General features: G+C 47.9%; 1 protein-coding gene across 1 annotated transcript in view; it reads left to right on the top strand.

Annotated features, from left to right (window-relative positions):
- LOC115471749 (ATP-dependent DNA helicase PIF1-like) overlaps positions 1 to 20,304 on the top strand; it is a 233,774-nt gene extending 213,470 nt beyond the window's left edge. The window contains exons 12-13 of the mRNA XM_030205562.1: positions 10,836 to 11,027; positions 20,148 to 20,304. Of these exons, the coding sequence (XP_030061422.1) occupies positions 10,836 to 11,027; positions 20,148 to 20,204 (249 nt within the window). The 3' untranslated portion in view covers positions 20,205 to 20,304. The remainder of the gene's footprint in view (positions 1 to 10,835; positions 11,028 to 20,147) is intronic.
- Positions 20,305 to 23,969: the final 3,665 nt, after the last annotated feature.

Raw genomic sequence — 23,969 nt, 5'->3', positions numbered from 1 at the left:
TATCAGGAAAAGAGGAGAAGGAGGCCTGGATTGGTTGGTTGAGGGAGTGGGTTATAGGGTGAAGAGGAGAAGATAGTTTGGTGGAGAATTCGAGGTTGTTCTTCTGCACCTTGTCGCAGAAGTAGTCAGCCAGTGATTGAGGAGAAAGTGAGGTGGGGTGAGAGCGGAGGGCACTTTGAGGAGGGAGTTAAGGGTGGCAAAGAGACGACGAGGGTTAGAGCTGAGGGAATTAGTCAATTGGGTATAGTAGTCCTGTTTGGCGAGGAATAGGGAGGACTGGAAGGAGGATAGCATGAATTTGTAATGAATGAAATCAGTATGGGTGCGAGATTTCCTACAGAGGCGTTCAGCCGATTGGGCGCAGGAGCGAAGGTATCGGGTGCAAGGGGTCAGCCAGGGCTGGGGATTAGTACGCCTTGTGGGACGGGAAATGGATCGTGCAAGGGTGTCCAGAGCAGAGGAGATAATAGCATTGTAAGCAGAGACAGCCTTGTCGACAGACTTGGAGGACATGATGGAAGGGAGGAGATTAGAGATACTAGAGGATAAGGTGGGAGGGTCGACAGCCTGGAGATTCCTGGAAGTAGTAGTTAGTGTTGGGCGGGACTACGGGAGAGGCTGATGAAGTGTGAAGGTGATCAGGTGATGGTCAGAGAGAGGAAGAGCTGAGGCGCAGAAATTGGAGGGTGAGCAGGTAGAGGAGAGGACGAGGTCAAGACAATGGCCAGATTGGTGAGTAGGGGTGGTGGAGCTCAGTTGGAGGTTGAAGGAGGAGGTTAGAGTTAGGAACTGAGAAGCGTATGAGTCGGATGGGTTATCAGTGTGTATGTTAAAGTCTCCAAGAATGAGGGATGGGGATGAGGGCTCAAGAAAAACGGAGAGCCAGGCATCGAAGTCGGTAAGGAAGGAAGATAGGGACTTATCAGGGGGGCGGTAAATGACTGCAATTCTTTCTGAGTGGCAGCGGGTAGAATAGACGGATGGAGTGAACTTCAAAGGATGAGCCAAGGATGAGAAGCAGTGACACTGCGGTAGGAGGAGAGGTTGAAAACTGCGGGAGGGCAAAAGTAGTAACCCGACGCCGCCACCGCGGCCTACTGGGCAGGGAGAATGGGAGAAAAGATAGCCTCCGTGGCATAGGGCCACAACTGAGGCAGAGTCGTCAGGGGTGAGCCAGGTTTCAGTTAGGGCGAGGAGTTGGAGAGAACGGGAGATTTATTTATTTATTGCATTTGTAGCCCACATTTTCCCACCTCTTTGCGGGCTCAGTGTGGCTTACAATAAGATATGAATAGTAGAAATACATTTGTAACAACTTGAATATGGAATACGTTGTGCAGAGTTGTGTGAGACATTCGATTATCATTAGGAATGAAACAATGGGACATCAACATAGAAACATTAGGAGGAGACAGTGGGACAATTGATTACAGGATGAGGGATCTGAAGTGGTTGTATGTTGCATTGATGAACAGTGAGTATGGACTCTATGTGTTTTGGTTCTTTCCGTAAGTTTGTTCAAACAGGTGCGTCTTCAGTAGTTTTCGGAAGGAAGCTTGTTCGTTAATCATTCTTAGGTTGCGCGGTAGTATATTCCAGGCCTGCGTGCTCATGTGGGAAAAGGTTGACGCGTGTAGCGTCTTGTATTTCAGGCCCTTGCAAGTGGGGAAGTGGAGGTTGAGGTGTGTTCGGGATGACCTTTTAGCGTTTCTGGGTGGTAGGTCTATTAGATCAGACATGTACGCTGGGGCTTCGCCGTAGATGATCTTATGGACTAGTGTGCAAACTTTGAAAGTAACGCGTTCCTTAAGTGGAAGCCAATGTAATTTCTCTCGTAGTGGTTTCGCCCTTTCGTATCTTGGTTTTCCGAGGATGAGCCTGGCTGCTGTGTTCTGGGCTGTTTGAAGTTTCCTCATTATTTGCTCTTTGCAGCCCGCGTATAGTGAGTTGCAGTAATCCAGGTGGCTGAGGACGAGGGATTGCACTAGGCTGCGGAAGACGAATCTTGGGAAGAATGGTCTTATCCTTTTCAATTTCCACATGCCATAGAACATCTTCTTGGTTGTATTGTTTGCGTGGGTTTCGAGTGTTAGGTGGCGGTCGATGGTGACTCCAAGGATTTTTAGTGTTTCTGAGACTGGGAGGTTTAGGGTTGGTGTGTTTATAGCGCTGAATTCATTTGTGTTGTATTGGGAGGTGAGTATCAGGCATCGGGTTTTTTCTGCGTTTAATTTCAGGCGGAATGCGTCTGCCCATGTGTTCATGACGTGTATACTTTGATTGATTTCGTTGGAGATTTCTTTGGTGTCTTGTTTGAATGGGATGTATATTGTTACATCATCGGCGTATATATACGGGTTGAGCTTATGGTTTGATAAGAGTTTTGCTAAAGGGATCATCATTAGGTTGAAAATGGTTGGTGAAAGAGGTGATCCTTGTGGGACTCCACATATAGGTGTCCATGCCTTGGACGTGGTTGAATTAGATGTGACTTGATACGAACGTAGGGTTAGGAACCCCTTGAACCAGTTCAGGACATTTCCTCCTATGCCAAAATGTTCGAGTATGTGTAGCAGGATTCCATGATCTACCATGTCGAAGGCGCTTGACATGTCAAATTGTAGGAGGAGTATATTGTTGCCAGTTGCGATGATTTGTTTGAATTTGGTCATAAGGGTGATTAATACTGTTTCTGTACTATGATTCGATCGGAATCCTGATTGGGCGTCATGCAGTATTGAGTGTTTATCTAGGTAGTTTGTGAGTTGTTTAGTTACCATACCTTCAGTTAACTTGGTTATTAGTGGTATAGATGCTATTGGCCTGTAGTTGGTTATTTCGCTCGTGTTTTTCTTTGTATCTTTAGGAATAGGGGTGAGCAAGATTTTTCCTTTTTCTTTTGGGAAGAGTCCATTTTGTAGCATGTAGTTTATGTGGTTTGTTAGGTCTATTATGAATTTCTGGGGAGCGGATTTCATGAGGCTGTTTGGACATATGTCTAGTTTGCAGTTGGATTTAGCATATCTTTTAAGAGTTTTAGAGATGAGGTCTTCTGGCAGTTGTTCAAATTCGGTCCAGGTTCTGTCTGCTGGGAATGAAGATGAAGAGGTCATGGGTAAAGGAGCGTTTGTTGCAGACAGATTGGGCATTCCATAGGGCGCACGAGAAGGGGAGGGAAGAGGGGGAGAGGAGGGGAATGGAAATGAGGTTGGAGACATTCCGGAGTGGTCTGCATAGATAGGATGAGGATTGGTGTGGGGGACCTGGATTGGGATTTATGTCCCCTGCGGATAGTAGGAGAAGGAGTAAGAGAATACGAAGAAGGGTAGGGGAGGTAGGGCGACGAAGGCGGGATGTGCATAGGAGGAATGGAGATGGGTCAACAGCAGGAAGGAAATGTTGAAGGTTGAGGGCTAAGGAGAAGGAAGGGGAAAGGAGAGAAGGTGAGGTGATGAGGGTAAGGGGAGGGTAAAGTGTAGCAGCAGTGTAAAGTGTTTGTGGGTTAAGAAGTAGGTTGGGAAGGGACAGCATCAGGAAGAGAGTGTGTATAGGGGACATGGCCATGCAGAATTGGATTGCTGGAACACTGGAATGTTAGAATGGGTGAAACTGGTAGGCTGGGCTACTGGGGGAAGGTGATGAATTAGGAATAGATGTAGTTGGAAGAGGCCAGTAGTGATAATTTGGCTGTAGGGAGGCTATTTAAGAGATGTCACTCTAGGGGTGGGAGGGACTAAGCCTAACAGACAGAGCTGTTCTCTGCAGGCAGACTATCTCTAAAAGGTATTTTCTCTGAAAAAGCAGTTGCTTTTGAGGCTGAAATCTGCTCTCCCCAGAAAGAACTAGTCACACCCACTAAGTTTGAAAAATGTAGGGGAAGGGAGGTCAAGAGCCTAACAGACAGAGCTGTTCTCTGCAGGCAGACTATCACTGATGATTTTATAGACCTCAATCATATCTCCCTTCAGCCCTTTCGCAAGCTGAGGAGCGTTAACCTCTTTAGCCTTTCCTCATATGAGAGGTAATCAATAGAAATAAAACAAAATTCTTTGAAGGAGTAAACCAAACATATGGACAAAAGGGAGCCGGTTGATATTGTGTATCTGGATTTTCAAAAGGCGTTTGACAAGGTACCTCATGAAAGGCTACAGAGGAAATTGGAGGGTCATGGGATAGGAGGAAACGTCCTATTGTGGATTAAAAACTGGTTGAAGGACAGGAAACAGAGAGTGGGGTTAAATGGGCAGTATTCACAATGGAGAAGGGTAGTTAGTGGGGTTCCTCAGGGGTCTGTGCTAGGACCGCTGCTTTTTAATATATTTATAAATGATTTAGAGATTGGAGTAACTAGCAAGGTAATTAAATTTGCTGATGACACAAACCAGCTTCTTTTCGAAAGAGAAAGACGCCCATATTTCGACCCAAATTGGGAGATGGGCGCCTTTCTCTCATGGGCACCCAAATCAGTATAATCAAAAGCCGATTTTGGGCGTCTCCAACTGCAGTCTGTCGTGGGAATGAACAAAGTTGACGAGGGCATGTCGGAGGCGTGGTGAAGGTGGGACTGAGGCGTGTTTATCAGCCAAGGAGAGCTGGGCGCCCTCGGCCGATAATCGAAAATAGAAGGGCGGCAGTAACGAGAATTTGGTCCGCTTTTTTTGGACCCTTTTTTTTCCACAAACAAGTCCCCAAAAAGTGCCCCAACTGCCCACATGACCACTGGAGGGAATCGGGGATGACATCCCCTGACTCCCTCAGTGGTCACTAACCCCCTCCCACCAAAAAAAAAGAACTTAAAAAAGTTTTTTTTGCCAGCCTGTATGCCAGCCTCAAATGTCATACCCAGCTCCGTCACAGCAGTATGCAGGTCCCTGGAGCTGTTGTTAGTGGGTGCAGTGGACTTCAAGCAGGTGGACCCAGCCCCACCCCCCTACCTGTTATACTTGTGCTGGTAAATGGGAGCCCTCCAAACCGCCCCCAAAACCCACTGTACCCACATCTAGGTGCCCCCCTTCATCCCTTAGGGCTATGGTAATGGTGTAGAGTTGTGGGCAGTGGGTTTTGGGGGGGATTTGGGGGGGCTCAGCACACAAGGTAAGGGGAATAACTAGTGAGGTAATTAAATTCGCCGATGACACAAAATTATTCAGGGTCGTCAAGTCGCAGGAGGAATGTGAACGATTACAGGAAGACCTTGCGAGACTGGGAGAATGGGCGTGCAAGTGGCAGATGAAGTTCAATGTTGACAAGTGCAAAGTGATGCATGTGGGTAAGAGGAACCCGAATTATAGCTACGTCTTGCAAGGTTCCGCGTTAGGAGTTACGGATCAAGAAAGGGATCTGGGTGTCGTCGTCGATGATACGCTGAAACCTTCTGCTCAGTGTGCTGCTGCGGCTAGGAAAGCGAATAGAATGTTGGGTGTTATTAGGAAGGGTATGGAGTCCAGGTGTGCGGATGTTATAATGCCGTTGTATCGCTCCATGGTGCGACCGCACCTGGAGTATTGTGTTCAGTACTGGTCTCCGTATCTCAAAAAAGATATAGTAGAATTGGAAAAGGTACAGCGAAGGGCGACGAAAATGATAGTGGGGATGGGACGACTTTCCTATGAAGAGAGGCTGAGAAGGCTAGGGCTTTTCAGCTTGGAGAAGAGACGGCTGAGGGGAGATATGATAGAAGTGTATAAAATAATGAGTGGAATGGATCGGGTGGATGTGAAGCGACTGTTCACGCTATCCAAAAATACTAGGACTAGAGGGCATGAGTTGAAGCTACAGTGTGGTAAATTTAAAACGAATCGGAGAAAATGTTTCTTCACCCAACGTGTAATTAGACTCTGGAATTCGTTGCCGGAGAACGTGGTACGGGCGGTTAGCTTGACGGAGTTTAAAAAGGGGTTAGATAGATTCCTAAAGGACAAGTCCATAGACCGCTATTAAATGGACTTGGAAAAATTCCACATTTTTAGGTATAACTTGTCTGGAATGTTTTTACGTTTGGGGAGCGTGCCAGGTGCCCTTGACCTGGATTGGCCACTGTCGGTGACAGGATGCTGGGCTAGATGGACCTTTGGTCTTTCCCAGTATGGCACTACTTATGTACTTATGTACTTATGAGCTATGGACTTGGGAGGTATTTTAATTTTTTTTTTTACTTTTTACAAGTGCCCCCTAGGGTGCCTGGTTGGTGTCCTGGCATGTGAGGGGGACCAGTGCACTACGAATCCTGGTCCCTCCCACGACCAAATGCCTTGGAGTTGTTCGTTTTAGAGCTGGGCGGCTTCGGTTTCCATTATCGCTGAAAACCGATACCGCCCAGCTCAAATCCGCCCAAATCCGATGCATTTGCCCAGCACCAACCGTTTTATCGAAACAAAAGATGGACGCCCATCTTTTTCGAAAATACCGTCTGTCCTGCCCATTCGCGGACCCATCCTCAGAGATAGTCCGCGTTCGATTATGCCCCTCAAAGTTATTGAAAGTCGTTAACTCGCGACAGGCATAGGCGGTCGGTTGCCCAACTGTTTGGGGAGGCTAAAGGGGGTGGGGTTAGGGGTGGGGCCAGGGGTGGAGCTTAAATCCATAATTGTCTGATCACACACAGAAAAAAAAAAAAAATGTCACAATTAATACCTTTTATTACATTTAGATATTAGATATGTATCATATGTCAAAGAATAAAGTGGTTGCTCAAAGCATATACTAACCACAATCGCTCAACTGCAAAACACTATGCACAACTTTGTGCAAAAACACACTCTGAACCTTACTGTACCATAAATATTACACTGGGCAGAACCTAATACACAAATATACCACCCATACGGAAAATGTAGACCGTCAACAATATTGAAACAAGGGATCATAATATCACAATTCTCATGTAGAGCCACAAAACATCCTAATTCATGTTTAATGTGGGATAAAATGTCATAAATAAGTAAATAAACTTTTAATGTTGAACACCTAATTCTCAAAGTGGACATATTCCAAACACTATAATGAAAATAAAATGATCTTTTCTACCTTTGTTGTCTGGTGACTTTGTTTTTCTGATTGTGCTGGCCCAGTATCCGATTCTGCTGCTATCTGTCCTCTTAACTCCGTTTCCAGGGCTTCCTTTCCATTTATTTGTTTACTTTCCGCCTTTCTTCTTCATTTCTTGTCCTACATCCATAAGTAAAAGCTGGGTCCTCCGCAAACTTGACTGTCCAGTGGATCCAGCTTTTGCCTATTTTCTTCATCCATGTGCAGTTTTTCTACTCTCTTCCTTTTCTGTTATCTCATCTCCTTCCTCACTCCTCCCTCCCCCTCCATGTCCAGCAACCCTCCTCTCCCCCCTACCCTCCCCTCCATCCACCCATTTCCAGCAACTCTCCTCTCCCCTGCCCTCTCCTCTCTCCTTCTTCCACCATGTCCAGCAACCCTCCTCTCCCCTTCCCTCCATCCAGCAACCCTCCTCTCCCCTGCCCTCCACCATGTCCAGCAACCCTCCTCTCCCCTTCCCTCCATCCAGCAACCCTCCTCTCTCCTTCTTCCACCATGTCCAGCAACCCTCCTCTCCCCTTCCCTCCATCCAGCAACCCTCCTCTCCCCTGCCCTCTCCTCTCCCCTTCTTCCACCATGTCCAGCAACCCTCCTCTCCCCTTCCCTCCATCCAGCAACCCTCCTCTCTCCTTCTTCCACCATGTCCAGCAACCCTCCTCTCCCCTTCCCTCCATCCAGCAACCCTCCTCGCCCCTTCTTCCACCATGTCCAGCAACCCTCCTCTCCCCTTTCCTCCATCCAGCAACCCTTCTCGCCCCTTCTTCCACCATGTCCAGCAACCCTCCTCTCCCCTTCCCTCCATCCAGCAACCCTCCTCTCCCCTTCTTCCACCATGTCCAGCAACCCTCCTCTCCCCTTCCCTCCATCCAGCAACCCTCCTCTCCCCTTCTTCCACCATGTCCAGCAACCCTCCTCTCCCCTTCTTCTACCATGTCCAGCAACCCTCCTCTCCCCTTCCCTCCATCCAGCAACCCTCCTCTCCCCTGCCCTCTCCTCTCCCCTTCTTCCACCATGTCTAGCAACCCTCCTCTCCTCTCCCGTCTGCCCTGTTTCCTTCCTGCCCCCCCCTGCCGTACCTTTAAATATTATAGTTTTGCTGGAGTCGCGGGCAGCCGGCATTGAAGACATCAGCAGGCTTACGCCAGTTCCAGCAGCCTTCCCTTCCCTCGTTGCAAGTCGGATGATGGCTCCGCCCTCTTCTGACGTATTTCCTGTTTCTACGAGGGTGGAGCCATCATCCGACTTGCAACGAGGGAAGGGAAGGCTGCTGGAACTGGCGTAAGCCTGCCGATGTCTTCAATGCCGGCTGCCCGCGACTCCAGCAAAACTATAATATTTAAAGGGGCGGGGCTGGGGAGGCTTAGCCTCCCCAAGCCTCTTATACGGGGCGCCTATGGAGACAGGATTGTGAAAAATTACAGAAGGACCTTACGAGACTGAGAGACTGGGCGGCTAAATGGCAGATGACGTTTAATGTGAGCAAGTGCAAGGTGATGCATGTGGGGAAAAAAGAACCCAAATTATAGCTACATCATGCAAGGTTCCACGTTAGGAGTTACGGACCAAGAAAGGGATCTAGGTGTCGTCGTCGATAATACACTGAAACCTTCTGCTCAATGTGCTGCTGCGGCTAGGAAAGTGAATGGAATGTTGGGTATTATTAGGAAAGGTATGGAAAACAGGTGTGAGGATGTTATAATGCCGTTGTATCTCTCCATGGTGAGACCGCACCTTGAGTATTGTGTTCAATTCTGGTCTCAGCATCTCAAGAAAGATATAGTAGAATTGGAAAAGGTGCAGCGAAGGGCGACTAAAATGATAGCGGGGATAGGACGACTTCCCTATGAAGAAAGACAAGGAGGCTAGGGCTTTTCAGCTTGGAGAAGAGACGGCTGAGGGGAGACATGATAGAGATATAAAATAATGAGTGGAGTGGAACAGGTGGATGTGTGAAGTGTCTGTTCACGCTTTCCAAAAATACTAGGACTAGGGGGCATGTGATGAAACTACAGTGTAGTAAATTTAAAACAAATCGGAGAAAATGTTTCTTCACCCAACGCATAATTAAACTGTGGAATTCGTTGCCGGAGAACGTGGTGAAGGCGGTTAGCTTGGCAGAGTTTAAAAAGGGGTTAGATGGTTTCTTAAATGACAAGTCCATAAACCACTACTATATGGACTTGGGGAAAAATCCACAATTCCAGGAATAACATGTATAGAATGTTTGTACATTTGGGAAACTTGGCCGCTGTCAAGGACAGGATGCTGGGCTCGATGGACCCTTGGTCTTTTCCCAGTGTGGCATTACTTATGTACTTAAAATAAAACATGGAAAAGAAAATAAGATGATACCTTTTTTATTGGACATAACTTAATACATATCTTGATTAGCTTTCGAAGGTTGCCCTTCTTCGTCAGATCAGAAATAAGCTAATGTTGGTAGATGACAGTATATATAAGTGAAACATCAAAGCATTTCAGTGACAGTCTAACATGCATATCTCTCTGTTTCTCACTTATCCACCTCCAACCTGTTAGACTGCCACTGAAATGCTTTGATGTTTCACAAATTATGTTTGGGACTGAACCTCTGTACTAATTAAATTCCAGTCTACACAGGGTTCTAAATAAATAAATAAATGCTGCATTAAGGAGGAAAAAGCCTCGAGCAAACTCCTGTTTAACTACAACCAGTAGTTTAGTAGGAGTTAGACTTCCTCATCATCGGCTAAAAAAACCTCCTGGGTCGAGTTTTCAATAATATACTATGTTTCAAATTTCTAGACTATAGATATGTTCTAAACATAGCTTTCAGGCTTAGCTTAATAGTCTTGGTCTCAATGCCTTTCTCCAAACGGTGACTGTGATCAACGGCGGCCAGCGTTTCGAATTACTGCTTCTGCTTCAGGATCACAGGCCAAAAGTTCTGAAAATTGAAATCAGCATAATATTAGGAGATGAACGGCATTCTATTTTATTCATATCTAATCTAGTGTGCCTACCTCCGCTCAATTTTGCTGGCGGTCGCTACTGAGACGCCCTTCCTAGAAAATGGCGGGTTTTTTTAAAAGGACTCTGGACATATTACGTCTTACTTTTATTCCCTCCTACTTACGTTACCGTATAGCTTTGTCAAAAATGTCCTACTTAAATCAGACATTTTTGAGGGGAGTCTTTTAACTAAAGAAAATGGATCCATTCAGTCTTAGAATTCAACCCATTAGGGACAGAGGCTTTCAATTTAAAAATCCACTTCTGGAATGCTCACTTATATATACTGTCACCTACCACATTTGCTTATTTCCAATCTGACGAAGAAGGACAACCTTCAAAAGCTAATCAAGAAATGTATTACGTTATGTCCAATAAAAAAAGGTATCATCTTATTTTCTTTTCCATGTTTTATGTTGTTTTTTTCTATTGATTACCTTTAAAAGTGGACTAACACGGCTACCACACCTCTCTACTCATATGAGAAGAGTTCCATCCCCTTTTGTATGTGCAGTGTTAGGCAAAATTAGGACTTGTTATTTCTCGGGAGGGGTCTATTTAAGGTGGGGTAGGGGGTCACCCCATCTACTTTTTCACTTGGGCATTGAAAGAAAATGAGAAAGTAGGAAATAATAGATCAAAAGCAAGAGATGTCTGATTCAGCTATCAACTCAAGATGCCATCTTGCCCCCAATCTAGTCAAATCTATTAATGGGCTATTTATAATGTTATAGGCAGGGATCTTTAGGAGAATTCTGTTGTCATCTTTTTTTTTTTTTTTTTCTAATCTCTTTTAGGGAATGTCATTGGACTGTGTGGAGATATCCTTGGCTCGTGTGTTTGAATGTGGTCAGGCTTATGTAGCCCTGTCCCGGGCCCAGAGACTTCAGGGCTTGAGGGTAATGGATTTTGATCCTAAGGTTGTACGAGCAAATCCAGATGTTCTGCAGTTCTACAGCAGACTGAGGAAGGAATATCTTCTGGTACAGGTAATGTCTTCATTATTTCTTGAAGGACCCTTTTATTGACATAAAAACAAAGGGAAGTAGCCTCTAAAAGGCAGTGGACTTTATCATTTTAAAGGAGAGGTTTTCTACTTCATGATGAAGTTATAGAACATTTTTGTCAGCAAAACTTGTTATGGTTAGGGCACTAAGGTGCTTGTTTTCGAAACATAACATAATTGTTCCTGTGAGCGTTTGTTATAAAAGACGGAGACCATTTTGGACCAGAAGCAGCGAGTTTGTGAAACAAGTGGCCCTTCTGGACAGGTGGACTATGTTCAGTACTGGAAGAGAGCTTTTTCATGTCCCAGAGCAGTAGCGGTTTTGATGTTCAGGTACTTTAGCTGGAAGCCTCTTCAGTCAAGCTGCGTACTGTACTTTGATGTAAGTTGTGAACTTATTGGGACTTGATGTGGGAATTTTGGGTGGAGAGGTTTATATGACTAAATCGGTCTTTGTGGGTTTTGGCAATTTTTGATCAGGTTTTTTTGATGAACAACTTTTTTTCTCCATTTTGGAGGAGTTTTTTTGTTCCATTTTTTTCTGGAGCTACTACTAATAATAATTCCATATCATCAAGCAGATCAATCCATAGACTGATGGAGATAGAGAGCAATCTTTTGCCTCTCTATATGTGGTCATGTGCTACCAGGAAATCCTCAGTATTCTCTCTATCTAGCAGGTGTGTGGTCACACGCAGCCGCTCTGGCTTGGTCTCCACGCCTATTTACTTAGGCTTTGTTGAGTACCTGGGGTTGAGGGCTCTTCGTGAGCAAGTGAAAACCTGGTGGTGCCAGGTCCCTCCTTTTCTCCCCCCTCCCGCTGGCTCCGTAAAAAACCCCCCCAAAAACATAACAATCTTGAAGCAGAAAAGATTTTACTTGCAGCTGCTCACTGGGACACAATTTGTTGCAGCTCGGAGCAAGAAGCAGGTAATTTTACCTTTTCCTAGTGGGCAGGGGGTTCCCCGAACGTTTCCCTCGTGGATCATGGTGTCGGATGGTAAGGGCGCGAAAAAGCGCTCCCCGGACCGCGTTCGCACGGCTAGTGGGGAGGCATGGGGATCGGAGGCAGAGAAGCCCTTTTTGGGCGCCCTTCCGGACTTTGCTGATTTAGCCGGTTTTTCCTCCGCTGGGGTGTCGGCGGCCTTTCCCGCCTTAGGCGCCCATCCCCCGATGTCCGCCCTTCCGACGTCGGCCGCCCATGCAGCTCAGACGGCCTCTGGTATGGCCGCCTTTGAGTTGGGCGGCGGTAAGAAGATGGCAAAGTTTAAGCGCCATGCTTCCCGTGCGGCTCCTTTGCGGAGTGACGCACCGGACGACATTTTGGATGTGCAGCGCGCCTCTCCCCCGCTCTATGGAGTGGAGGTTGAGAGTTCCTCTAGGGCTGTGGCCCAGGTTGCAGAGGTGCACAAACGGGGGTTTCTCTCCCGAGTTTATTTTGTTGCTGCATCAGACCTTTCAACTGCAAAACGCTGCTCCTGCTCTGCTCCCCTGTCAGATATGGGGGAAGAGGCTTCCCTGATCAAGCGCCCTCGGGTGGATCTTCAGGTCTTGGGGGACTCTGTCTCCTCTGATGTAGATGAGGGCAGCGTTTCTGAGTTCTCCCAAAGGTCCCTTGGGGATTCTTTGGAGGAGGCTGATCCTCGCCCTGATGGGGGAGATGACCCCTCTGCAGCGCGGCTTTTTCACTCAGAGGAATTGTTTAACCTGTTAGTTCAGGCTATGAGCATCTTGAATATTTCCTTTCCGGAGGAAGGCCCTCCTTCAGCCTCAGCGGGTTCCGCTATTATGTTGGGAACACAGCGTCCTTGCAGGACCTTCCACATCTATGAAGCCATGAAAACTCTAATTTCGGCTCAGTGGGATTCTCCTGAGGCGAGCCTCAAGGTAGCCAGGGCCATGACTCGTCTGTACCCTCTGCCAGAGGGTGAACAGGAGGCCTTGCGCTGGCCGGCAGTGGACTCTCTAATCACTGCTGTGACAAAAAAGACAGCTTTGCCGGTGGAAGGTGGCTCTGCCCTTAAGGATTCACAGGACAGGAAATTGGAAGCAGCCTTAAAGTTAGCCTTTGAAGCGGCCAACTTGAGTTTGGGTTTGCGGCTCCTATGTGGCCAGGATGCCTGACGGTGGTGCAGCGGGCCTCCCCCTCGGATCCTTCCTTGAGGGCGGATTGGCCGGTCCTGGAGTCGGGCTTGGCTTACTTGGCAGACTTGCTGTATGATGTTTAGAGAGCCTCGGCTAAAGGTATGTCTCAGACAGTCTCTGCCCGTCGATGGCTATGGCTTAAGCATTGGTCAGCTGACCATGCCTCCAAATCCTGCTTAGCCAAGTTGCCTTTTAAGGGCAAGCTGCTCTTCGGGGATGAGCTGGACAAGATCGTGACGGATCTCGGCAGTTCTAAAGGCAAGAGGTTGCCGGAGGTCAAGGCAAGGGCGAGCAGTGCACGCCCTGGTTCCTCTAAGGGCCATTTTCAAGAAGCCCGTCGGTATCGCCCGGGCAAGTCGGGCTCCTTCTCCTCCTTCAAGCAGAGGTTCTTCCCAAAGCAGCATTCTTTTCGCAGAGACCGCCGCTCAGGAGGTTCTTCCTCCGGTCCTCCTTCAGGGTCTCGTACCTAATGATGGGGCCCTGGTCCATGGCCCAGAGCAGATAGGAGGAAGGCTGTCCTCTTTTCTGGGCCAGGGTAACTTCAGACGCTTGGGTTCTAAAAGTCATCAGAGACAGCTACAAGTTGGAGTTCTGCCGGCCCCTGAGAGACGGGTTCACGAACTCTCCCTGCAAGTCTCCCCTCAAAGTGGCAGCAGTTCAGCAGACTCTGGACAACTTGCTCCACCTTGGGGCGGTGGTCCCAGTACCCGTAGAGCAGCGTGGTACAGGATGTTACTCCATTTACTTTGTGGTGCCAAAGAAAGGAGGCTCTTCTCGGCCTATTCTCGACCTCAAGGGAGTCAATCGGGCCTTGCGAATATGGCATTTCCGTATGGAGACTCTCCGCTCTGTGATTGCTGCGGTACAAGAAGGAGAATTCCTGGCATCCTTGGACATCAAAGAAGCTTATCTGCACATTCCCATCTGGCTGCCTTATCAGCGCTTCCTGCGCTTTGCAGTGCTGGGCCGGCACTTCCAGTTCAGAGCCCTCCCATTCGGGTTGGCTACGGCTCCGCGGACCTTCTCCAAAGTGATGGTGGTCATTGCGGCTTATGTCCGCAAGGAAGGAGTGCAAGTCCATCCCTACCTGGACGACTGGCTGAGTTGAGCTCCCTCCTTTGCGGAGTGTGGGAGAGCGACGGACAGGGTCATTGCTCTTCTGAGCTCCCTGGGATGGATCATCAACCGGGAGAAAAGTCAGCTGCGCCCGACTCAGTCCCTGGAGTATCTGGGTGTTCGGTTCGACACCCTAGTGGGCAGAGTGTTCCTGCCGGACAACCGGAGCCTCAAGCTTCAGGCCCAAGTGGACCGGTTCCTAGCCTCCTCAGCTCCTCGGGTTTGGGATTATGTGCAACTGTTGGGCTCCATGACGGCCATGATGGAGGTAGTGCCCTGGGCCAGGGCCCATATGAGGCCACTACAGCACTCTCCTGCGGCGCTGGATTCCGGTTTCGGAGGATTACGCAGTTCGCCTTCCCCTGGACTCGGCGGTGAGAAGGGCGCTAAGTTGGTGGCTGATGTCAGACAAGTTGTCAGCCGGTATGCCTCTCACGTCCCTGGAGTGGATTGTCGTTACGACGGACGCTTGCTTGATGGGCTGGGGAGCCCACTGCCTAGGAAGGGCAGCGTAGGGGATATGGTCGCCGGCAGAGGCGAAGTGGAATGGTCCATCAACCTCGTGGAACTTCGGGCCATTCGGTTGGCGCTTCAAGCGTTTCTTCAGGTACTGATACTGAGGCCAGTTCGAATCCTGTCAGACAATGCCACGGCCGTGGCCTATGTCAGTCGCCAGGGAGGTACCAGGAGCGCCCTCCTAGCCAGGGAGGCCATAAAGTTATGCCAGTGGGCAGAGGCGAATCTGGACCAGCTGTCGGCGGCTCACATTGTGGGAGTCCTGAATGTCAAGGCGGACTTTCTCAGTCGCCATACCGGAGAGTGGCAACTGTCTGCTCGGGTGTTCTTGGAGATCACGAAGCGCTGGGGCATGCCGACCTTGGATCGGATGGCGACCTCGGCCAATTGCCGCGGTTCTTCAGCAGAGGACGGGACCCTCGATCTCTGGGGGTCGATGCTCTTCTCCAGCAGTGGCCGGTACAGGAGCTTCTCTTCGTGTTACCGCCTTGGCCTATGCTGGGCAGAATTCTCGGCCAGGTGGCGAATCACCCAGGCCGGGTGGTCCTGGTGGGTCCAGACTGGCCCAGACACCCTTGGTATGCGGACCTGATCCGGCTTTCCGTAGACAGTCCTCTGCGGCTTCCATCAGGGTCCCGTGGTGATGGAGGATCCCTCCCCCTTTGGTCTTACTGCCTGGCTCTTGAGTGGAAGCGGCTGAAGAAGAAGGGCTTCTCGGACAGGGTCATCGCCACTATGCTGAGAACACGGAAGCGCACTACTTTTACTATGTACGCCAGGGTATGGTGTACCTTTGTATCATGGTGCGAGGCAGGATCCCTGTCGCCCTTCATGGCGCCAATTGCTTCAGTGTTGGCGTTCCTGCAAGAAGGTCTGGAGAAAGGCCTGTCGCTCAGCTCTCTTAAGGTCCAGGTAGCGGCTCTAGCTTGCTTCAGGAGTCGCCTGAAGGGTGCTTCCCTGGCTTCTCAGCCAGATGTGGTGCGTTTTCTCAAAGGGGTTAATCACCTACGCCGTCCTCTGCACTCGATAGTGCCTACGTTGAATCTCGATCTGGTGCTGCGGGCCTTGCAGAAGCCACCCTTTGAGCCATTATCGCGGCTGTCTCTGAAGGACCTGACGTTGAAAGTGGTCTTTTTGGTGGCAATCGCTTCAGCCAGGAGGGTTACCGAGCTCCAGGCGCTCTCATGTAGAGAGCTTTTCCTGCGGTTCACGGAGGCAGGAGTGTCTATTCGCCCAGTGCCTTCCTTCCTGCCCAAGATTGTTTCTCGCTTCCATGTCATGTGAATCAGCAGCTTTGTCTACCCTCCTTCCGTAGGGAGGATTATCCAGAGGAGTATCGTGCTCTCAGATGCTTGGATGTTAGACGAGTTATCATCAGAAACTTGGAAGTGACCAACGATTTCCGGAAGTCGGATCACCTGTTCATGCTGTTCGCGGGCCCCCGTAGGGGTCTGCAGGCATCTAAACCTACCGTGGCACGTTGGGTCAAGGAAATGATTGCGGCGGCTTATGTGGCCGCAGGGAAGGTGCCACCTATCCAGCTGAAGGTTCATTCTACTAGAGCACAGGCAGCTTCGATGGCAAAGTCCAGGTCCGTTTCCTTGGAGGAGATTTGCAGATCGGCGACTTGGGCGTCGGCTCATACCTTCTCATGGCATTATCGCTTGGACATGGCAGCACGGGCCGAGGCCCAGTTTGGAGCTTCAGTGTTGCGTTGTAGGATTTCCATGTCCCGCCCTGGGTGAGTACTGTTTGGGTACATCCCACCAGTCTATGGATTGATCTGCTTGATGATATGGAAGGTAAAATTATGTATCATAACCTGATAATTTTCTTTCCATTAATCATAGCAGATCAATCCATAGTCCCTCCCAGATATCTGTACAGTTCAGTTATATTTCAGGTTCAAGTTTAGACTTCAGTTCCTGGTCAGGAGGACTTCGAGTTCAAGTTCTTCCACTTGGATTTCCCTGGAGTTGGGACGACTTTGTGTTACAGTGAGCTGCTGCTTCTTTCCCCCCGTTTCGACGGTGGTTGGATTCATAACTAAATTATGCCAGTGTTCCCTCCCGCTTCATGTGGTAGTAGGGTAGCTTTGTTTCCCTCTCGCTTTGGCGGTGATGGGTTAAGCCAGCTCCTCCCGCGGTTGCGGTAGCAGGACATGCCAGTTCCCCCCACGTCGGCGGGTGTGGGTGCCCCCCCCCAGCTTCGGTGGTGGTTGGGTGGCGGAGTGTCCTTTTGTGGGTGTAATTCTGTATGTTTGGTGATTCCTGCGGATAGAGCTTTGATATCGACTATACTGAGGATTTCCTGGTAGCACATGACCACATACAGTGGGGGAAATAAGTATTTGATCCCTTGCTGATTTTGTAAGTTTGCCCACTGACAAAGACATGAGCAGCCCATAATTGAAGGGTAGGTTATTGGTAACAGTGAGAGATAGCACATCACAAATTAAATCCGGAAAATCACATTGTGGAAAGTATATGAATTTATTTGCATTCTGCAGAGGGAAATAAGTATTTGATCCCTCTGGCAAACAAGACCTAATACTTGGTGGCAAAACCCTTGTTGGCAAGCACAGCGGTCAGATGTCTTCTGTAGTTGATGATGAGGTTTGCACACATGTCAGGAGGAATTTTGGTCCACTCCTCTTTGCAGATCATCTCTAAATCATTAAGAGTTCTGGGCTGTCGCTTGGCAACTCGCAGCTTCAGCTCCCTCCATAAGTTTTCAATGGGATTAAGGTCTGGTGACTGGCTAGGCCACTCCATGACCCTAATGTGCTTCTTCCTGAGCCACTCCTTTGTTGCCTTGGCTGTATGTTTTGGGTCATTGTCGTGCTGGAAGACCCAGCCACGACCCATTTTTAAGGCCCTGGCGGAGGGAAGGAGGTTGTCACTCAGAATTGTACGGTACATGGCCCCATCCATTCTCCCATTGATGCGGTGAAGTAGTCCTGTGCCCTTAGCAGAGAAACACCCCCAAAACATAACATTTCCACCTCCATGCTTGACAGTGGGGACGGTGTTCTTTGGGTCATAGGCAGCATTTCTCTTCCTCCAAACACGGCGAGTTGAGTTCATGCCAAAGAGCTCAATTTTTGTCTCATCTGACCACAGCACCTTCTCCCAATCACTCTCGGCATCATCCAGGTGTTCACTGGCAAACTTCAGACGGGCCGTCACATGTGCCTTCCGGAGCAGGGGGACCTTGCGGGCACTGCAGGATTGCAATCCGTTATGTCGTAATGTGTTACCAATGGTTTTCGTGGTGACAGTGGTCCCAGCTGCCTTGAGATCATTGACAAGTTCCCCCCTTGTAGTTGTAGGCTGATTTCTAACCTTCCTCATGATCAAGGATACCCCACGAGGTGAGATTTTGCGTGGAGCCCCAGATCTTTGTCGATTGACAGTCATTTTGTACTTCTTCCATTTTCTTACTATGGCACCAACAGTTGTCTCCTTCTCGCCCAGCGTCTTACTGATGGTTTTGTAGCCCATTCCAGCCTTGTGCAGGTGTATGATCTTGTCCCTGACATCCTTAGACAGCTCCTTGCTCTTGGCCATTTTGTAGAGGTTAGAGTCTGACTGATTCACTGAGTCTGTGGACAGGTGTCTTTCATACAGGTGACCATTGCCGACAGCTGTCTGTCATGCAGGTAACGAGTTGATTTGGAGCATCTACCTGGTCTGTAGGGGCCAGATCTCTTACTGGTTGGTGGGGGATCAAATACTTATTTCCCTCTGCAGAATGCAAATAAATTCATATACTTTCCACAATGTGATTTTCCGGATTTAATTTGTGATGTGCTATCTCTCACTGTTACCAATAACCTACCCTTCAATTATGGGCTGCTCATGTCTTTGTCAGTGGGCAAAACTTACAAAATCAGCAAGGGATCAAATACTTATTTCCCCCACTGTATAGCGAGGCAAAAGATTGCTCTCTATCTCCACATGCTGGTAGGACAACCCACCAGTCTATGGATTGATCTGCTATGATTAATGGAAACAAAATTATCAGGTATGATACATAATTTTACCCTATAGCGCTACTAGATGTACACAGCTCTGCACGCATTATAGTACTTTGTCCACAGAGAACTCACAATCTAACCCCCCCCCCCCCCCCCGTTTACTAAGCCCCATGCACTAATACCATGATGCTTAGTAAATGGGGGGGGGGGGGGTAAGTTAGTTTTTTTTTTTGTACCTGGGGCAATGGAGGGTTAAGTGACTTGCCCAAGGTCACAAGGAGCTGCAGTGGGGATAGAATACAGGATCAAAGCCCGCTGAACTAACCATTAGGCTACTCCTAGATGATTTATTGAGGCTAACGATAATAGCTAGGAACCCCTTTGGGGGAGACTAACTCTTTTGGTCTGCTTGAAACTTTAAGACCTTATTTAAATTTTGTAATTTTTGTAGCCCCCCTTCCCTCCCCCATAGTCCAGTTTAGTCATTTGTTAGTAAACTGCATGTTTCATGCTTTTGGAGGATGTATTTTTTAAAATCTATACATTTTAAGGGAGTAGGGGGCAGGGAGAGAAGTCTGGTATGTTCAGGTAGGGTGTGGTAGAGGGTAGTAGGGGCTGTTTAATTTTTGTGTGGGGCGGGCATGTTTTGATGGGACAGTTAAGTGGAATGTTCGCATTATAAAGATACTGATTCTGTGCAGTTCACAGCAATTCATGCAATAGGGTATTGTCTACTTCTCGGAGGTGGCCAAAGTCCAGGTTTTGATGACAATGATCTACAGAAAGGAGAGGGGGAAAGTCTCCTCAAATGTATAGGTCTCAGAACACTAGTTTATTTCTGTCTAGTGGCATGTATTGCTTATGCTTAATGAGGTGTAGAGTTCATGAAAGTTTCTTTGCATTCGCAGTAGTTATTGGGGGGGGTGGGGGGAGAGCGGGGATTATGATAAGGCAAGCACAAAATGTATGAGCAGCGTATTCGGGAGATATCAATGTTATAGTGGATATTCATGTGGCAAAACAGTGCTGGCTATGGGGATCTGGTTGTAAGGGGGGGGGGGGGGGGGGGGGAAATGATAAAATCATTGATAAAAGATATGGATGCGTATACCCAAATGCATTGTATTTTTCCAAGGTTATGTTATTGGTTTTGTTAATAATGTTGAATCATCAATAAAAATTGTTTAAACCTTAAAATCCATACATTAATGACTATGGATTTTATAGTGTGATGCTGTATCTTACCTAGAATATACTATGATTTTATGAGTCAGAAATTGCCAAATATATGTAAACTGAAGCACTGTGAATGTCACTCTTTAGGGATAACTTTTCTTTATCTTTTAGGCTTCTCATCTCAGTATTGAATCTGGCTGTCAGAAGAACGAAGTAGTCGCACATTAGCCTTTGTCACCCTTCAAAGCTCAAACTTTTGTTCTTACCCTGTAAGATTTCTGAATATTAGTATTTAGCTTATTTCACTGAAATAAATTACTTTTTTAAACTTTTGTTTCATTTTTACCGATTTTGTTTCTTTATTCAATGATGCTTAAGACAAATTCTTAGAGTGTAAAGAAAATGAGAGAACTGTTTGTTGATTTTTACCAATTCGGCCTTTGATCTGCAGAGGAGTAACCTAATGGTTAGAGCTGAGAAGCAGGGTATTTGTGACCTGGATTGGCCACTGTTGGAAACAGGATGCTGGGCTTGATGGACTTTTGGTCTTTCCCAGTATGGCAATACTTATGTACTTACGTAGGGGAGCCCAGTTAAGATCCCACTGCAGCTCCTTGTGATCTTTTATCAAATAGCAGTAAAAAGTGGCCATTAATACAAAAAATTGGAAATTCGGCCATTTTTACCACTGGGCTAAAATGGTAGAATTTCTAATTTTTTTGTATTAATGGCCACGCGCTAATTTTGCCATTAAAACAGATTACCACATGAGCTGCTATTGCCACCCATTCGCTAATCGGTTAGCATAGAACATGTCCACTCTCTGCCCCCAGACATGCCCCCTCTGCCTAAAAATAAATTTTATTTTTTAGCGCATGTAAAAGGGTCCCGTAACCCTCCATTGTCTCAGGTACAAACTCAGATTGTGAACACTCCAAGGACAGAAAAATACCTGTTGTACCTGAATATACAAAACGTTGATAGCTTTCAGGCTTCTAGGCAGTAGATAAGAAAAATCTGTGTGCACAACAACCCTTTCCAGCAGGGGGTGGACTGACCATTTGGGCAAATGGGCAGTGCCCAAGGGCCCAAAGGCTCTGCCTGGATGCCCTGCATGCCACTGGTGATCTAGTGGCCTCAGCAAGGGGGAACATGTTCTATCCTGCCTGCCCCGCTGGGCTGCTGCTGCTATTCTCCCCCTTGCCTGGCACCATGGTATTTTAAAAATGGCGACTAAGACTCCCTGCAGAAGTCTCGCAAGACAGTCGAGACCCACAAGACTACCACGGGGAAGTCTAGGCCGCCATTTTGAAAACACGGTGGTGCTAGTAGCCAGGGGAATAGTGTGTTTAGTATAAAGCTGTTTGGTTTTGTAGATCAGCCAGCTTTGTATATATAACTTATTCCCTTATTTATGATCTACTAGGGCAGTGATGGTGAACCTTTCAGAGACTGAGTGCCCAAACAGAACCCAAAATCTAATTATTTATCGCGAAGTGCCGGTACTCATTATGGGTGGCGTCACCACATATGACTCCACCCCTATGATAGCCACACCCCCTTACACCAGCCATGGCGCATATAAACAGACATCATTGAAAATATTATACTAGTATAGGAGAAAAAAATAACATGATTTTCTTTCATTACTACTACTACTACTACTATTTAGCATTTCTATAGCGCTACAAGGCGTACGCAGCGCTGCACAAACAGAAGAAAGACAGTCCCTGCTGAAACAGCTTACAATCTAATAGACAAAAAAAAAAGTAAGCACATCAAATCAATTAATGTGTACAGGAAGGAGGCGAGGAGGGTAGGTGGAGGCAAGTGGTTACAAGTGGTTACGAGTCAAAAGCAATGTTAAAGAGGTGGGCTTTCAGTCTAGATTTAAAGGTGGCCAAGGATGGGGTAAGACGTAGGGGCTCAGGAAGTTTATTCCAGGCGTAGGGTGCAGCGAGACAGAAGGCGCGAAGTCTGGAGTTGGCAGTAGTGGAGAAGGGAACAGATAAGAAGGATTTATCCATGGAGCGGAGTGCACGGGAAGGGGTGTAGGGAAGGACGAGTGTGGAGAGATACTGGGGAGCAGCAGAGTGAATACATTTATAGGTTAGTAGAAGAAGTTTGAACAGGATGTGAAAACGGATAGGGAGCCAGTGAAGCTGTAAGTTGTTACAGCTCCAGTATACCCAGTGCAAAATAAGACAGCAGATGTAAATTCTCAAAGTGGACATATTCCAAACACTAAAATGAAAATAAAATGATTTTTTTCTACCTTTGTTGTCTGGTGATTTTGTTTTTCTATCCATATTGGTCCTAGTCGCTGATTCTGCTGCTCTCTATCTGTTCTCTTAACTTCGTTTCCAGGACTTCCTTTCCATTTATTTCTTTACTTTCCTCCTTTCTTCTTCATTTCTTGCCCTCCATCCATGTCCAGCCACCCTCCTCTCTCCCCTGCCCTCCCCTCCAGCCACCCTCCTCTCCCCTCCAGCCACCCATTTCCAGCCACCCTCCTCTCCCCTCCAGCTGCCCATGTGCCAGCCACCCTCCTCTCCCCCCTGCCTTCCGCTCCAACCACCCTCCTCTCCCCCTGCCCTCCCCTCTAGCCACCCTCCTCTCCCCTTGCCCTCCCCTCCAGCCACCCATGTCCAGCCACCCTCCTCTCCCCCCTGCCCTCCCAACGGTAGGCCTCCCTCCCACCCAGCACCAGGCAGGCAGGCAGGCAGGCCTCCCTCCCTCCCACCTGGCACCAGCCCGCCCGGCCTCCATCCCTCCCTCCCTCCGAACCTGAAGAAATTTAAAAGTCTTCCCGTGTCCGTCCGAGTAGGCGGCGTCAGCATCAGCAGTAGCAGCGAAAAGCATGCTGCTGGTTCGGCGCGTCTTCAGCCTTCTGTCTCTCAAGCTCTCTGGTCCCCACCCTCATTTCCTGTTAGGGCGGGGACCAGAGAGCTTGAGAGATGGAAGGCTGAAGACGCGCCGAACCAGCAGCACGCTTTTCGCTGCTACTGCTGATGCCGCCTACTCGGACGGACAAGGGAAGACTTTTAAATTTCTTCGGGTTCAGAGGGAGGGAGAGATGGAGGCCGGGTGGGAGGGAGGGCTGAAAGTTTCGGGTAAGGCGACTGGCGGCATGCGTTCCAACAGAGAGGGCTCTGCGCCCTCTCTGGCACGCGTGCTATAGGTTCGCCATCACCGTACTAGGGCAATTAGCTAGCTTGTGTCTTCTTGTCTTCTCACAGACCATAGACAGGCTTGCTTAGCCCTAGTAATGGGCCATAACCTTTAACAAGTGTCTGTCTGTTTGCTTCAAACAGGCGCTAAAACATAACACAGGGACATTTTCAGTGAAGGACAAGTATGAGTGATAAGTATTCGAGGGAGGGAGGTTACAAAGGGCAAATGATGGATAATTGTGATAAGTATTCGAGGGAGGGAGGTTACAAAGGGCAAATGATGGATAATTGGGAAAAATACAAAAGAAGCAGAATTATGTGAAGGTGACCTTAGAGGTCAGAGTTGAAGAATACCAGATAAGTAAGAGAGAAAATATAAGCCATTAAGTGATTGGACAAAATTAAGCTTCAGTAATCTGACGAGCACATTTTGTGGCAGTCAGATTTTTGTTACGCTTCCAAGGAAATACACAGAAACACCAGACAGAGAGATTTTATTTTTCTTATACTGAAATTTAGACTGCTATAAGAATTCAATTTTCTGTAACATTGGGATAAAAGAAATTTTATTGTAACCATTTATTTTCTCTAATACATTAGCATTATTATAAAAAGAAAAACTAAACTCTAGAGTGTTTCCTTTGCCAGAAGGGCTTTCTTTTCAGTCTCTTCTGAAGATGTTTAGCTTCCCTTTAGAGGCAAGAGGGTTGCTATACAAGTGGCAGGAAAGAACATGCCCCCCCCCCCACACATGGCAGCCACCACACAACCAGGACCCCTCAGGTAGGACTGGGGTAGTGGGGGGTGGGGGGGGGGCAGA

This window comes from Microcaecilia unicolor, chromosome 6 (genome assembly GCF_901765095.1).
Source record: "Microcaecilia unicolor chromosome 6, aMicUni1.1, whole genome shotgun sequence".
NCBI classification, from domain to species: Eukaryota; Metazoa; Chordata; class Amphibia; order Gymnophiona; family Siphonopidae; genus Microcaecilia; species Microcaecilia unicolor.
Note: the sequence above shows the minus strand (reverse complement) of the source record. Positions and strands in the feature narration are given on the sequence as shown.